This window comes from Chrysemys picta, chromosome 4, assembly GCF_011386835.1.
Source record: "Chrysemys picta bellii isolate R12L10 chromosome 4, ASM1138683v2, whole genome shotgun sequence".
NCBI classification, from domain to species: Eukaryota; Metazoa; Chordata; order Testudines; family Emydidae; genus Chrysemys; species Chrysemys picta.
In genome coordinates this window covers 53,855,364-53,870,504 of record NC_088794.1, presented here as the reverse complement: position 1 = coordinate 53,870,504, position 15,141 = coordinate 53,855,364, and the positions used below count along the sequence as shown (strand labels likewise).

Genomic DNA, 15,141 nt, shown 5'->3' with positions numbered 1-15,141 from the left:
AGCCACCATGGTTTGCCTCTATGGCAGGGCCCTGCTGACATGACTGAGAGGGGCCTTTACTAAGCATCGTTGCCATGGTTATTGAAATATTCGCACAGAAGTTTTCATAGGAGAATCTCATCGTACTTTGTAGTGAGTGAATTACGCCTCAAATACTCCTCCGAGGTCAGTATCATTATTCCCATTTGAAAGGTGGGGAAACTGAGGCAAAGACAGCAACAAAGTAAGGACTAGAATCCAGGAGTCAATTCCCAGGACCCTGCTCTAACCACTAGACAACACTGCCACCTAGCGGTGAGAATAGAAGCAGGGGCCCTGACACACAACCCTATTGCTCTACTCACTAGAACACACTCCCTCCAGAACCACAAATAGAACCCAAGGATTCTGGGTGCTGGGGCCCTGCTCTAACCACTAGGTCGCCCTCCCTTCTAAAAGTTATAGGTAACAGTTAACTTCATTGAGCAGTCAAATGACAGGCAGCAAGTGCAGTAAAGTCTCTAATGAAAAGCTTAGCTGGAAAAAGATAAATCAAGGAAAATAAAGTTCTCTCATGGGACCCCCTTCTCCGAGATTCCCAGTTCATCTTTCTGAAATGTACAGGAATCATCTCTACCAAGATGAGCACCTTTATGTCAGTGTAAATGCACCCAGCCTACAGGACACTGATTCAACCGATATGGATAAGCGGTATGACTCCGTATTGCCAAAACTTATTAGCCAGGCCCCCAAAATCATGAGATTGCTTTTGTAAGGATTTCCTGATTTTTTTAAGCCTTTTCCTTGGCTGTTTGATTTCTGAACCTTTCTAGTGCACTTGGGCCATATTTTCAACCTTTTCTATGCCACCACAAGGGACAGAAATTCACTTTTTAACCAAAAGTGGAGATTCTCACATCATCACATGATACCAGGAGCTGGGCCTTTAAGAAAACTGTCCAAAAGCAAAAGACTTGCAGTAAAATTATGAGCGTCAACAACACTGAGGCCTCTGTGTCTGTCTTCTGGATAGTGAGCGCTTCAGAGCAGGGACCGTCATGCACAGCTCCAAGCATATTATCGGTTGCTCAACCAATAAATAATAATACTGCCTTACTGTAAAATTACCCTGGAAAAAGAGAGCTGGAAATGCTGCTCTGAGAGACTAGGACATAGCATGAGATGGTCTCGTCCTTCAAGCGCTTACAGTCTAAATAGACAAAGCAGACAAAAGGTGGGAGAAAGGAGGTGGTATCATTCCCAGTTCCCACTAGAAAGGAAACTGAGGTGCAGCTAGATTTAGTGACTTGCCCAAAGGTCACACAAGGAGCCTGGAAATGAACCCGTATCTCCCGAGTTCCAGTCCAGGACCTTACCCACCAGTATACTTCACAGTAGCCTCAAAGCTGCTCTAATATTACCGCAGGGGCAGGGCAGAACCAGCTCTGAGATCAGAGTCACAAATGGCTCCACAGGGCCTCCACTACCTCCAATGGACCCTGTATCCACTGGACACAACTGCAAATCTAGCCCCATGAATTCTAGAAAAAGTGGATTAGGAGAATGCATTAAGTGGATGCATATAGGACAAGGAGCCAGGAACTCCTAGGTTCTTAACACGTCTTTGCCACCAACTCCCTTTGTGGCAAATGGACCAGGGATGATGTCACTTAATTCATTAGAGCCAAATTTCAAGAACAGTTCCACATCCAGTTCTCATTAAGATCAATGGAAAATCCCCAAACAATACCTCACACTGGAGAACAATGGAGAATTCACACACACAATTGGGAACAATGGGGATGGCAGACTTGCAAATTTGGTCATTAATGTTGGAAGACTCTAGGCTAGCGATGTGCAAAGTGTGTTCTTCTTATCTATTAAAAAGAACAGGAGTACTTGTGGCACCTTAGAGAAGAAGTGGGCTGTAGCCCACGAAAGCTTATGCTCTAATAAATTTGTTAGTCTCTAAGGTGCCACAAGTACTCCTGTTCTTTTTGCGGATACAGACTAACACGGCTGCTACTCTGAAACTTATCTATTAAAGCAATGGTAGAGCCAGAGCATAACACATTTGCTGAAGGATGAAAATCCCAAAAACAATTTTAGGAACATCAGAATCAACCTAAAGAAACAGCCCAATGGTCCATCTAGACTGTTATCCTGCTCCCAAACACGGCCAGCCTTGGATGCTTCAGCAAACCCCCTATAAAACAGCTGATCAATTGTGTATTATGTAGTGCAGTAGGAAGTATTAGTTCCTGACCCCAGCTGCTGATTAGCATATGACCTGACGCATGATGATTGGCAGTCCTTGAGATTCTTATCCAAGCCAGTGTGCCCGTGGATATTATTCATGCATTCAGAACCTAGCTGAACTATTGGACTCAATGATATCCTGCTGCAGTGAGTTCCACACGTCAGTTCTACAGTGGATTATCTCCTTTTCTCCATTTTAAATTTGATTCCCTTGCAGTTACTAGAGGAAGAAATTATTCTAAAAGAAGACAATGTTCCTGCCCTGCAGAGCCTGCAGTCTAAAGAGGGCACCCCTTTCTGTGAAATGGGCATATTACCCTTCCAAATTCTGCTGCAGAATTAGCTTCCCCAGGCAACTGCCTCACACAACCCAGCCCTGGAAAATTGCACTTTCTTCCACCTCCTCCTCATGGGATGGTCCTCTCTTGCCATGTGTTTAATTATCTTCTCAGCAGCAGCTTGATCAGGATTAAGTATCCTGTGTTCTCCTAAACAAAACCTGGAAAGGATGGATGGCAGCAGGGGGAACAGGTTAAACAAACAGACTAAGCAATTCGATATGCATCATGGTGTCTGGCTTGCCAGCGTTAGAGCAGTAACAAAGTCTGTGCCAGCCAGTTATGGTGGTGGGGGAGGGCAGGGAGATGAGGAACTGGGCTGAGATCTACTGAATTCATTTCACACCGATTCACTGAGCAGCCATCAGATGGGAAGGAGAATGAACAAAGCCAGTGACAAAACTCTCCTGAGCCATCTAGTTCCAAAGGCTACGCACAGCTGTATCTTTTCAGCTTAACCAAAGTGGGAGAGACAAGGTGGGTAAGGTGATATCTGTTATTGGACCAACTTCTGTGGAAGAGACAAGCTCTTGAGCTCCAGAGAGTTCTTCTGCAGGTCTTGGCCTGTGTTCATCATGTCTTTACTCATGGAGCAAGTGGCCTCCAAGGTTTTTGTCCCTTTGCTGGTATCGACGCGAGGAATTAACACATCTAACAGGTTTATGTTTTGAAGAATCAGGAAGGAAGCATGCCCCACCGAGCAGAGCAGCTTAATCTCAGAGACCCCCGTTTATGCCATTGCTTTTGCACAGGGTCCAAGACAGCAAGTGACTTCCAAATCCTTTTGTTGCCTGAATCCTGCTGCTTGGAGATTGAATGATGCCCTTTGCTCTCCCTGCTGATCTCAGTGATGGCTCCCCATTGGTGCCATTGCAGTGCATGGACTTGGCACATGGAGGGGAGGGCAGGGGTAGCGAAAATGCTGGCTGGAGAGGACATCGTAAAATAAGAATCTGGCACTTATTAGCAGCCAAGGCTTATGTCAGACTGCTGTAAATATTTCCCCCCCGACCTTTTCAAGCATGTTTTCTGAGAGAGCCTACACTCATTAAGTGCTACTTGATCCTCTGCTAATGCAGCAATTACGAAAGGACCACGAGGGCTTGTCTGATCAACACCATGACTAGGGAATGGGGCTGCACGCTCCCATTCTTCCCAGGACCGCTTTTCCCCACTTGCCTGAGGTGGTCATTAAACCATCACAGTTTTAGGATTCAGAGTGGTGGCTGTGTTAGTCTGTATCAGCAAAAAGAATGAGGAGTACTTGTGGCACCTTAGAGACTAAAATGTATTTGGGCATAAGCTTTCGTGGGCTAAAACCCACTTCATCGGACGCATGCAGTGGAAAATACAGTAGGAAGATATATATACACACAGAGAACATGAAAATATAGCTGGGTATGGCAACACCCATTTTTTCATGTTCTCTGTGTGTATATATATCTTCGTACTGTATTTTCCACTGCATGCATCCGATGAAGTGGGTTTTAGCCCACGAAAGCTTATGCCCAAATAAATTTGTTAGTCTCTAAGGTGCCACAAGTACTCCTCATTCTTTTTACAGTTTTAGGAGGCACATTCCAATGGAAACCCAAGCCTGGTCCAGGGCATTTTGCTTTGCAATGGTTGCACAGGCTCAAGGAAGAACCTCAAAACTCCAGGCCTCAGCTCCTTCTGCCCATCCAAGGAAGCGGTGCCACATGGTTTGAAGGTGATGACTGGGGAGCAACATTGGCAAAGGACTCTCTGCTACCCAGCATCTGCAGCAGGCTCCTGTCATCAGATCTCCCCATTGAGGGAGATGGTCTGTGGCAGAGGCAAGCCCAGATCAACCTCCAGAGACAATCACAACCCCAAACTCAGCTGAGATGGGCCCTCTCCATAGTGGACTGAGCCAACCCCCCAATTCATACACCCCTAACATCAGTGAAATCCTGCTCAGCCTTCATCTAATCCAGAGGACCCCACTGCTTCTAGCTCAAAATCCTGTCTTCATGAGGAGCCACACCACGGCCACTGTCCCTCCTGAGGGATTCAACCCAGTGACACCTCCCCAAGAGTCAGCCAGAGGGTCACTAGAGTGAGGTTTCCCCATCCCTACTCATGGGCTGCCCCCTCCCCTGGGGTCCCAGCCCCAGCAGTGACAGACACAGCGCAAGACACTCCTTTGCACTGCCCTTATCTTAACATTTTTCAAGTCTTTGTAGCTTAAAAGCCACAGAAAAGCACAAATTCCGAACATCACACACACACACACAAAAACACACACCATGATAACAAATTGTTTTCCCCTTTATGACTCAGAACTTAATTTAGCTTTGCCAAGAAAAACCGGTGGAATGGCAGCAGCCCCGCCAGCTGCATCCAAGCTCCAAGGCTGCCTCACTGAGTGCTAGTTATACATCTGAGAGCAATGGTCAGGGATTGCACTGGGCTTGGTTAGATGTGGGTCAGTGACAGCGTGGGGGACATGGAATACAACAAGCACTGAGTTAGAACTGCTTCTCACCACAACCATTAATGATAACAGGGGGTCTGCACACAACTCCTTCCATGCATAGCTAGAAACAGGGCTGGCGCTTCCACTAGACGATCCTAGGCGGTCGCCTAGGGCGGCAGGATTTGGGGGGCGGCATTTTGCCACCCTGGGCGGAAATTTGGCAGCGGGGGGTGCTTCTGCTCCGGGTCTTCGGTGGAAATTCGGCGGCGGGTCCTTCACTCACTCCGGGACCCACCACCGAAGTGCCCCGAAGACATGGAGCGGAAGGACCCCCGCCGCCGAATGCTCAGAGAAGGAGCGCTGCCGCCTAGGGCGGCAAAAACCCTAGCGCCGCTCCTGACTAGAAACACCCTCTGTGTGAGCATAAACTAGCCCAGGTGACATCATGCGCTTCCCTGAAAACAACGGCCCCTGTACTGAAAAAGCAGAGTGGCTGGTTGACGTGAACTGGCACAGCCTGCAGCATATTCAAAGCCATAGGCGCCAACTCTATAGGTGCTCCCGGGGTTGGAGCACCCACGGGGAGCAGCCAAGCTCCCTGCCCCCCGCCTCAACTCACCTCCACCTCCTCCCCTGAGCATGCAGCGTCCCTGCTTCTCCCCCAGCTCCCAATGCTTGCCACCGTGAAACAGCTGTTTTGCGGCAGCAAGCGCTGGGAGAGGGGGGGAGGAGGGGGAACGTGGCGCGCTCGGGGAACAGGCGGGGCCCAGGCGGGGATTTGGGGAAGGGGTTGGAATGGGGGCGGGGCAGGGGTGGAGTCGGGGCAGGGTCGAGCGGGGGGGGGGGTCGAGCACCCACCAGCGCTGGGAAAAGTTGGCGCCTATGTTCAAAGCCTGTTATGCTGGAAGATGTCTGGATTCGCGTCACAAGCCATGTGGATGGGAGGACTTGGAAGTGCCGTACTACATATTGGGACGCTCTGTACCTCAGGCAAATACCCTACACCCATATGTTCATCTTTATAAAATGATTGTGTGGTATCGAATGCAAAGTTTGTCATGTTGGGTGTCTTCAGAAGGCTCATAGAATATCAGGGTTGGAAGGGACCTCAGGAGGCTATCCAGTCCAATACGCTGCTCAAAGTAGGACCAATTCCCAACTAAATCATCCCAGCCAGGGCTTTGTCAAGCTTGACCTCAAAAACCTCTAAGGAAGGAGATTCGACCACCTCCCTAGGTAACCCATTCCAGTGCTTCACCACCCTCCTAATGAAAAAGTTTCTCCTAATATCCAACCTAAACCTCCCGCTTGCAACTTGAGACCATTACTCCTTGTTCTGTCATCTGCTACCACTGAGAACAATCTAGATCCATCCTCTTTGGAACCCCCTTTCAGGTAGTTGAAAGCAGCTATCAAATCTCCCCTCATTCTTCTCTTCTGCAGACTAAATAATCCCAGTTCCCTCAGCATCCCCTCATAAATCATGTGCTCCAGCCCCCTAATCGTTTTTGTTGCCCTTTGCTGGACTCTTTCCAATTTTTCCACATCCTTCTTGTAGTGTGGGGCCCAAAACTGGACACAGTACTCCAGCTGAGGCCTTACCAATGCCGAATAGAGGGGAACGATCACGTCCCTCGATCTGCTGGCAATGCCCCGTCTTATACAGCCCAAAATGCCATTAGCCTTCTTGGCAACAAGGGCACATTGTTGACTCATATCCAGCTTCTCGTCCACTGTAACCCCTAGGTCCTTTTCTGCAGAACTGCTGCCTAGCCATTCGGGCCCCAGTCTGTAACAGTGCATGGGATTCTTCCATCCTAAGTGCAGGACTCTGCACTTGTCCTTGTTGAACCTCATCAGATTTCTTTTGGCCCAATCCTCTAATTTGTCTAGGTCCCTCTGTATCCTATCTCTACCCTCCAGCATATTTACCACTCCTCCCAGTTTAGTGTCATCTACAAACTTGCTGAGGGTGCAATCCACGCCATCCTCCAGATCATTAATGAAGATACTGAACAAAACCAGCCCCAGGACTGACCCTTGGGGCACTCCACATGAAACCGGCTGCCAACTAGACATGGAGCCGTTGATCACTACCCGTTGAGCCCGACGATCTAGCCAGCTTTCTATCTACCTTATAGTCCATTCATCCAGCCCATACGTCTTTAACTTGCCAGCAAGAATATTGTGGGAGACGGTATCAAAAGCTTTGCTAAAGTCAAGGAATAACACATCCACTGCTTTCCCCTCATCCACAGACCCAGTTATCTCCTCATAGAAGGCAATTAGGTTAGTCAGGCATGACTTGCCTTTGATGAATCCATGCTGACTGTTCCTGATCACTTTCCTCTCCTCTAAGTGCTTCAGAATTGATTTCTTGAGGACCTGCTCCATGATTTTTCCAGGGACTGAGGTGAGGCTGACTGGCCTGTAGTTCCCCAGATCCTCCTTCTTCCCTTTTTTAAAGATGGGCACTGCATTAGCCTTTTTCCAGTCATCCGGGACCTCCCCCGATCGCCATGAGTTTTCAAAGATAATGGCCAATGGCTCTGCAATCACGTCCGCCAACTCCTTTAGCACCCTCGGATGCAGCGCATCCAGCCCCATGGACTTGTGCTCATCCAGCTTTTCTAAATAGTCCCGAACCACTTCTTTCTCCACAGAGGGCTGGTCACCTCCTCCCCATGCTGGGCTGCTCAGTGCAGTAGTCTGGGAGCTGACCTTGTTTGTGAAGACAGAGGCAAAAAAAGCATTGAGTACATTAGCTTTTTCCACATCCTCTGTCACTAGGTTGTCTCCCTCATTCAGTAAGGGGCCCACACTTTCCTTGACCTTCTTCTTGTTGCTAACATACCTGAAGAAACCCTTCTTGTTACTATGCACTGAGCATAGTTGTTATAGTGATGTTATAGTAATTGTTACAGTCACGTTATAGTAAGGTTATAGGTTATAAATTCATGTATATAGTTATGAGGCCGAAAATGTATCCTCATGGCATAACGCAAGCCCATGCAAAAACTCTCCAAGAACAGAGATGCAGTTCTCACCTCGTCAGGGCATGGATGGGACAAACCCAGCCCAGCCTCACAGGAACAACGGACACTGGCTTAGGCAGCAACAATCTGTTAGACCCTCAAGGAAGTCACCCCCTTTCCTTTGGGCAGTTTGGGACTGCAATGAGGAAATGCTCACCTGACTCTGAAGGGGGGGGGGCGCAAAGCCAGGAGGAAAGAAAGAACATGATAAAAGGGAGAGACATTTTGCCATGCTCTCTCTCTCTCTCCCACCTACATCTACAGACACCACCACCACCAAGCGACTGAAGCGCTGATCAAAGGGGAGAACCTGGCTGAAGGGCAACCAGCCAGCCTGTGGTGAGAAGCATCTAAGTTTGTAAGGGCATTGAAAGTGTTAATATCATCTTAGAATGCGTTTTGCTTTTATTTCATTTGATCAAATCTGACTTCTTGTGCTTTGACTTATAATCACTTAAAATTGATCTTTATAGTTAATAAATTTGTTTCTTTATTCTACCTGAAGCAGTGCATTTGGTTTGAAGCACGTCAGAGGCGCCCCTTGGGATAACAAGCCTGATACATATCAATTTCTTTGTTAAATTGACTAACTTATATAAGCTTACAGTGTCCAGTGGGCATGACTGGACACTGCAGATGGAGTATCCTAGGGTTGTTTCTGGGACCAGAGATATTGGCTAGTGCCATTCACTTGCAAGTAGCTGGGAGCAGCTTACATGCCAAAGGCTGTATGTGAACAGCCCAGGAGTGGGGGTTCTCACAGCAGAGCAGAGTAAGGCCGGCTCCCAGAGTCAAGGATTGGAGTGACCTAGCAGATCACTGGTCCAGACAACACCAGAGGGGAACGTCACACATAGCAATTCACAAGTGTCAGAGACGGAAAGGCCCCGTCCACCTCCTCCTGGAGCCAGCGCAGGATTGTTCCTTACAGGAGAGTCCCTTGGGTTTGGTCTGGAATAGTTTTAAAGTCCCAAGCATTGGGGATTCCAGCACTTCCTGTGGAGAGGCCAATACATCTCATTGTCAACCTAGATCTCCCAATATTCAGCCTAAACATTCCCGGTCGTAACATTAGAATCATAGAATATCAGGGTTGGAAGGGACCTCAGGAGGTCATCTAGTCTAATCCCCTGCTCAAAGGAGGACCAATTCCCAACTAAATCATGTTACTCTTAACATCTCTTGCTAGCTGCAACTCCAAGTGTGATTTGGCCTTCCTGATTTCACTCGTACATGCCTGAGCAATATTTTTATACTCTTCCCTGGTCATTTGCCCAATCTTCCACTTCTTGTAAGCTTCTTTTTTGCGTTTAAGGTCAGCAAGGATTTAATTGTTAAGCGAAGCTGGTCACTTGCCATATTTACTGTCTTTTCTACACATCGGGATGTTTTTTTCCTGCAACCTCAATAAGGATTCTTTAAAATACAGCCAGCTCTCCTGGACTCGTTTCCCCCTCATGTTATTCTCCCAGGGGATCCTGCCCATCAGTTCCCTGAGGGAGTCAAAGTCTGTTTTTCTGAAGTCCAGGGTCCGTATTCTGCTGCTCTCCTTTCTTCCCATTATACTTAGTTATGCCCCCGTGACCCACCCTAAATCATTCCTCTCCTGCTCGGGTGTTAACACCTGCCAGGAATTCCTAGACTGCTGCCAGAACCCCTGTATCACTGCTTACCGATAGTCAGCTCTTTTAACCTTTCATCATGAGTCATTCTCTGCACTGGTGGCTCTTCCCTGAACTCTACCATGAGGCTACTGTAGGAAGCCAAACTGGAACCTGGATTCAACCAGCATCTAAAAGATCTTAATGTGATCTGGGGGCCACTCCTGTTCAGGGCCCAGTGGTGCACTGGCGGGGGGTGTCTAGGGACCTCTTGTTAAAATCCAGCCATCGTTTTTGCAGGGAAGATTGGGCGATCACTTTACCAATGCTGGAGCCCCACCCCCTGGATGCTGCTAATTCATTCCTAGCAGAGATGGCTTGTCTCTGGGGCTTCTGCCTGCATTTCCCCCACTCTGCCTTTGGAATGGAACTGATTGCAGGTGTCTAGTAATACCACCCTTTGCCCAGGGGATTGTCCTGCTCAGCTCTCCTACAATTTCATTGTTCCTCTTGCCTCATTTCCAGAGTGGAGCACTGTGCTATACTTGAAATATTTTCAGGAGCAAAACATTTATGGCCAAAGGACACTTATGAGTCTGTTAGCCAAGGGGTGACCTTTCGTCTCATTTTTGTTGATGGGGGCAATAAATAAATTCCCCTGGCAATTGCCCCCCTCCCCAATCCTTGGGGTCTATCACTGGCTAAAGGGGAATATTTTTGTGGAAGCCTTATGTTAAAATACTGGCAGCTCAGGCTGCCTGATGTGCCTTATGAGCTCTATCCAGGAATCGCTTCCTCCCCCACTGAAATGGGGCAGGAGTTTGGTACAGCACAGCAATGCATCGGGACAGGACAGGGGAAGAAGTGAGGAAAAATCCTGTATGCAACTGAAACACACAGGAATTGTAGGGAGGCAGAATGCAACTGCCCAAGGTGGAATCTGGCCAGGACACCTGGCCTGACACCCTTACTCCTGCCAAAAGTGCTAAGGGATCTGTAATGACCACAGGGGCTTTGGTTTTATAGTGCATCCAAAGGGCAGCACCCCTGGGGCATTGCTCCAGTCTTGGAACAAAAGGAAGGGCGCCCCCTATTGACTCACAATATTGGGTTTTCTTTGGTGGCCTCCCATCCAAGTACTAACCCAGCCCATCCCCACATAGTCTGCAAGGTTTCTGGATTGCAGCTTGAGGTTAAATGGCTGCAGGCCACTAAAAATGTGACCCTAAAATGTTCAGACCAAGATACACCTGGCCCGTTTGCTCAATTTATTCACTTCAACCCAGTTTCCTAGGGCGCAGTGCCCATGCCACCCTGCGATGAGCCTGCCAGACATCTGGCTGACTGGGCCTGGCACCCTCCCAGAGGCAGCTGCAGGATTTAGTCACTTCCAGCACCCCCCTCCCACTTGTGCCAAGTCAGAAAGGAACATGCTGGGTCCAGGGAGGTCATAGAAGCAGAGTAGTGAGAAGGCCCAGGGTGAGGGGATAAGGACAGGCAACATCCCACTCAGTGCCACTAATTCCTCGACCCAGCACGCCCAGTGTGAGGAGATGCCCACACCTACACACATGGTGTACCATGGCTCACATGGGCCAATAGCAGGAGGGTGTGCAAGTGCCTGGAGCCATTTCTGCCAGCAGCGCACAGGGGAGCTCCCAACCCATGGCAGTGCAGTAGATGCTGTTGGGTGAGCAGTCACTCTCCCAATGACCCAGAGATAAACAGCCCTGACAAGCATGGGTAAGCCAGGCTCCAAGTGCCCTTCTAGCCCCGATCTCATGGTGACTGACAACCACTGGGCAGAGATGAATCCCCTCCCTCACGCCTGCCTTGCAGCACTGCACTGCCAGCTATCTGGCATTGGGCAAGGGATGCCATCTTCCCCTGGAACATCAGGGATTGGCAGCTTGTGGAGCCAGCTTCCCAGAGCATGGGGGTGGCTGACCAGGGCAGGATACAGGGCTAAGTATTGCAGTTATTGGGTGCCTTATAGACAGCTAGGCTGGCTAGACTCCTGGGCCCATCTACTATGACAGGAGGTGGGGTGAGAGCACACCATGTATGGGGCTTTGCAATGTCTATGTTTGCATTAGTGCCACAAGAGCATATTGTCTTTGGTGGGAACACCAAGCAGAGCTGGAGGTTGTATTCAGCGTATTGACACTGCATCACCAGGGTTTGTCTGGAGGTAACAGCCTGCGGACACTGCTGGCTATGGAGAAATTGCCCAAACTCAGCGCTCAGTTCTCTAGCACATAAGGCTTACCTATACAAATGTTCTTCATGGCAAGCTTGGGCTCACTCCATCCCACTGCTCTGCTGATGCCCCTCAACCTTGACCGTGACCTCTAGATTCCCACCTCCAAGCCTCTTTTCACACTGCTCCTTATTCTTGGAACAGCCTCTCTCATCCGAAAATCCCCTTCCTCTGTCCCCAAGTCCCCTTATAACCAGATGGGGCCCAATCCCAAACCCCAGATCCAAACAACCCTAATGTTCGAAAGCCACACCCAGATCCTAATTTTGTGCCCATCTTTATTTCAGCCCCATCCCTCCCCTTCCACTGTCCACTCCTACCCTCGGGTCCCATCCAAAGCTCCTTAGACCTGAGAGACCCACACCACAGTGACCTAACTCAGGGTATGTCAACACTGCACACTAAGCCCCAGCTCTGGTTGAGGGTGGAGCCCCACTCCCCCTTCTGTCCACACACAAATTACTCTGACTCAGGTCAGTAAGCACTCAGGACCCTGGTCCTAGGAGCTTGCTGCGGGGGGTGGTCAGAGTGTGAGTCCCACTGTGACTCAGGGCCAAGCCCTGTCATTTTGCAGTGTGCACATCGGTCAAACCGCAGACCTGAGTCACAAGATCTGCATAGTGCAGTGTGGATGCGTTAGCACAGCTGCGAGACCCAGGCCCGGCAATTGTAAGCCCAGGTTTACAATGCAGCGTGGACGCTTGGAAACACGGACTCCACAAGCCCGGGTCCTGCAGACCCTGGGTTAACACTGAAGTGTGGACGTTAGATAAGAACAGCCACACTGGGTCAGAGCAAAGGTCCATGTAGCCCAGTATCTTGTCTTCCGACAGTGGCCAATGCCAGGTGCCCCAGAGGGAATGAACAGAACAGGGAATCCTCAAGTGATCCATCCCCTGTTGCTCATTCCCAGCTTCTGGCAAACAGAAGCTAGGGACATTCTCCCTGCCATTGTGTACAAACAACCTAGGATGGCACCACTAAAGTCTTATCTCTAATGACCCAAAGCAAGACAAATTGGAACCCAGGCCTCAAGACAGAAGGCCACTCTATTAATCCAATGTATTGTCTAGTCTGCTTATACTAGAGTTTTTGTTTGGTTTGTTTGTTTTGAAGGTAAACATGCTGATTTTCTTGTTCAGTATTTAAAAACAAGTGTACTCATTCTATTGGGTATCTGCATTATAATAAGGAAGGCATGTTTTTACTTTCAATTTCTTCTTATTCTGTAGTCTAGCAGAGCTGGAAGCGCTGCAGGGCTATGGTGCCACATAACTAACCCCTCTTGCCAGTGAAGCAAGACTGACTCCAAAAGTCCTCTGGACCTGATTTTTGGTGAGATTGTGTTTTAAATTCTGGGAGGAATGTAAAGCAAAGAAGGTAAATCAGAAGGGAGTGGGAGACAGGTTTCAGGGCTCTGAATGGCAAATCAAGACCCCCACCTCATAGAAACTAAGAGAACGTTAAAAAGCTCTAGCAGATCCAATCATAGCACAAGTTCCAATAAAATAAGGCAAAGTGTCTAGTACTGTAGTTAGATCATGGCCAAAGCATTAGGACTCCTCGGTTCTATACACAACTCTTACATGGATACACGTGTTTAGAGCAGTGTAACACCTGCCTCCCCAGAGGCCTGCAGTAAGATTGACCAAGGAACAGAGCCACTTCCCTCCTCTAGGGGCGCTCATTTCTCCTCAGCCCGGCTGTTCCTGGGATCAGCAATGGGGAGCCCCCTGCAACCCCGTGTCCTTCACCCCTGGGCGTGAGCCCGAGCCTCGTTCCCTGGCTCGGATTCGCGCTGGGGGTTTGTGCCTTGGCAGAGCGGGGGTGGGTGGGAACAGGGCCAGGCCGGGCCAGGCTGGGCTGGGAGAGCTCCCCGGACCCCGGCTGGGCCTCCTCCTACCCTGCTCCGTGCACCACAATGCAGCTCCCGGCGCCTGCCCCGCACAGCCCCCGTACGATGCCCGCGGCCCGCGCCAGGGACTTGGCCCGCAGCGTTTCCAGCTGGTTCTTCTCCGTCAGCGCGCTGCCCCCCAGCTTCACGATGCAGCCCACGGCAGCCATGGAGCGTCCGCCTCACACATAGCCACCCCCACAAACGCAGCCACTCCCCCCCGCCCCGCACACAGCCACTCCTCCCCCGGCCCGCCCCGCACACAGCCACTCCACCACCACCCCAGCTGGGTGACACCACTTGCCAGCACCATTAACCCTTCGCACGCCCCTCAGGAAGCCTCGCCCGGAAAATCGGATCCGCTGCCCTGGGCAGCAGCTGGCGAGCCCCTGGGAGCGGCGGCCTCCACCCGCAGGTCCGCTCCAGCCATCGCCCCCCGTCCCCGCAGCTGTTTGAAGGGGAGTTAGAAGTCGCTGGGGGTTGCACGCTAGGTGTGCTTCTCTAGTTCAAGCTCGCACCCGTGTCAGCTAAAATTAAATTAAATTAATGGAGATATCCCATCTCCTAGAACTGGAAGGGACCTCGAAAGGTCATCGAGTCAAGTCCAGCCCCCTGCCTTCACTAGGACCAAGTACTGATCTTTGCCCCAGATCCCTAAGTAGCCCCCTCAAGGATTGAACACACAACCCTGGGTTTAGCAGGCCAATGCTCAAACCACTGAGCTATCCCTCCCCCCTGCTCTAGTGCAGCAACCCCCCCCCCCCCCAGCCAGGGGCTGGGTGTGCCCCCCATCTCCTCTCCCCCCTCCCCCCAGGCCAGGGTCCTCCATTCTCACTCTGTGCCAGGGGCTCTATGCGCCTTCCCTTCTAGGCAACCAACTCAGAGCTTAGTTGGTCCTACCCCACTGCTGTTCCATGGCCACAGGGTGACAATGGGTTTGGTAGGGGTCAGTCCAATTCCTGGGAAGTGTGTATGTGGGGGGGAGGGTGTTTCTACATAAAACAACCCCTCACTTAATGCCCTGGTTTAGCTACAGCGGAGAGGCCAGGAGCACTGTGGAGAGTGGGGCTTCCAAAGACACAAGAGTTAAGACAGCGAGCCTAGCTCCCTGTGACTTTCCCTAGGATGGTGGGGGCTAACTCCCTTCGACTCCTTGGAAACCACCAGCCGTCTCTCCCCCCATCCTTCCGGGCCGAGGCGCACTGGTGGGGAGGGGAGGGGGCTCTGCTAGTCCCTGTTCTGTGCGAGGGGTGGGAGGTGTCAGTCTCTGCACCTGTCAGCCAGCCCTGGCTCAAGCACTAAGGCCCAGCTCCTCGAAGGTATTTAGGCACCTAA

General features: G+C 50.3%; 1 protein-coding gene across 2 annotated transcripts in view; it reads right to left on the bottom strand.

Moving 5' to 3' along the window:
• LOC103307007 (uncharacterized) overlaps nucleotides 1–15,141 on the bottom strand; it is a 51,627-nt gene that overhangs the window by 25,070 nt on the left and 11,416 nt on the right. The window contains exon 1 of one of the 2 annotated variants that reach the window (XM_065592268.1): nucleotides 13,816–14,022. The exons of the other annotated variant lie outside the window; for it this stretch is intronic. Within the exon in view, the coding sequence (XP_065448340.1) occupies nucleotides 13,816–13,976 (161 nt within the window). The 5' untranslated portion in view covers nucleotides 13,977–14,022. Of the gene's footprint in view, nucleotides 1–13,815; nucleotides 14,023–15,141 lie in introns of those variants that run through there. 2 annotated transcript variants of the gene reach the window in all.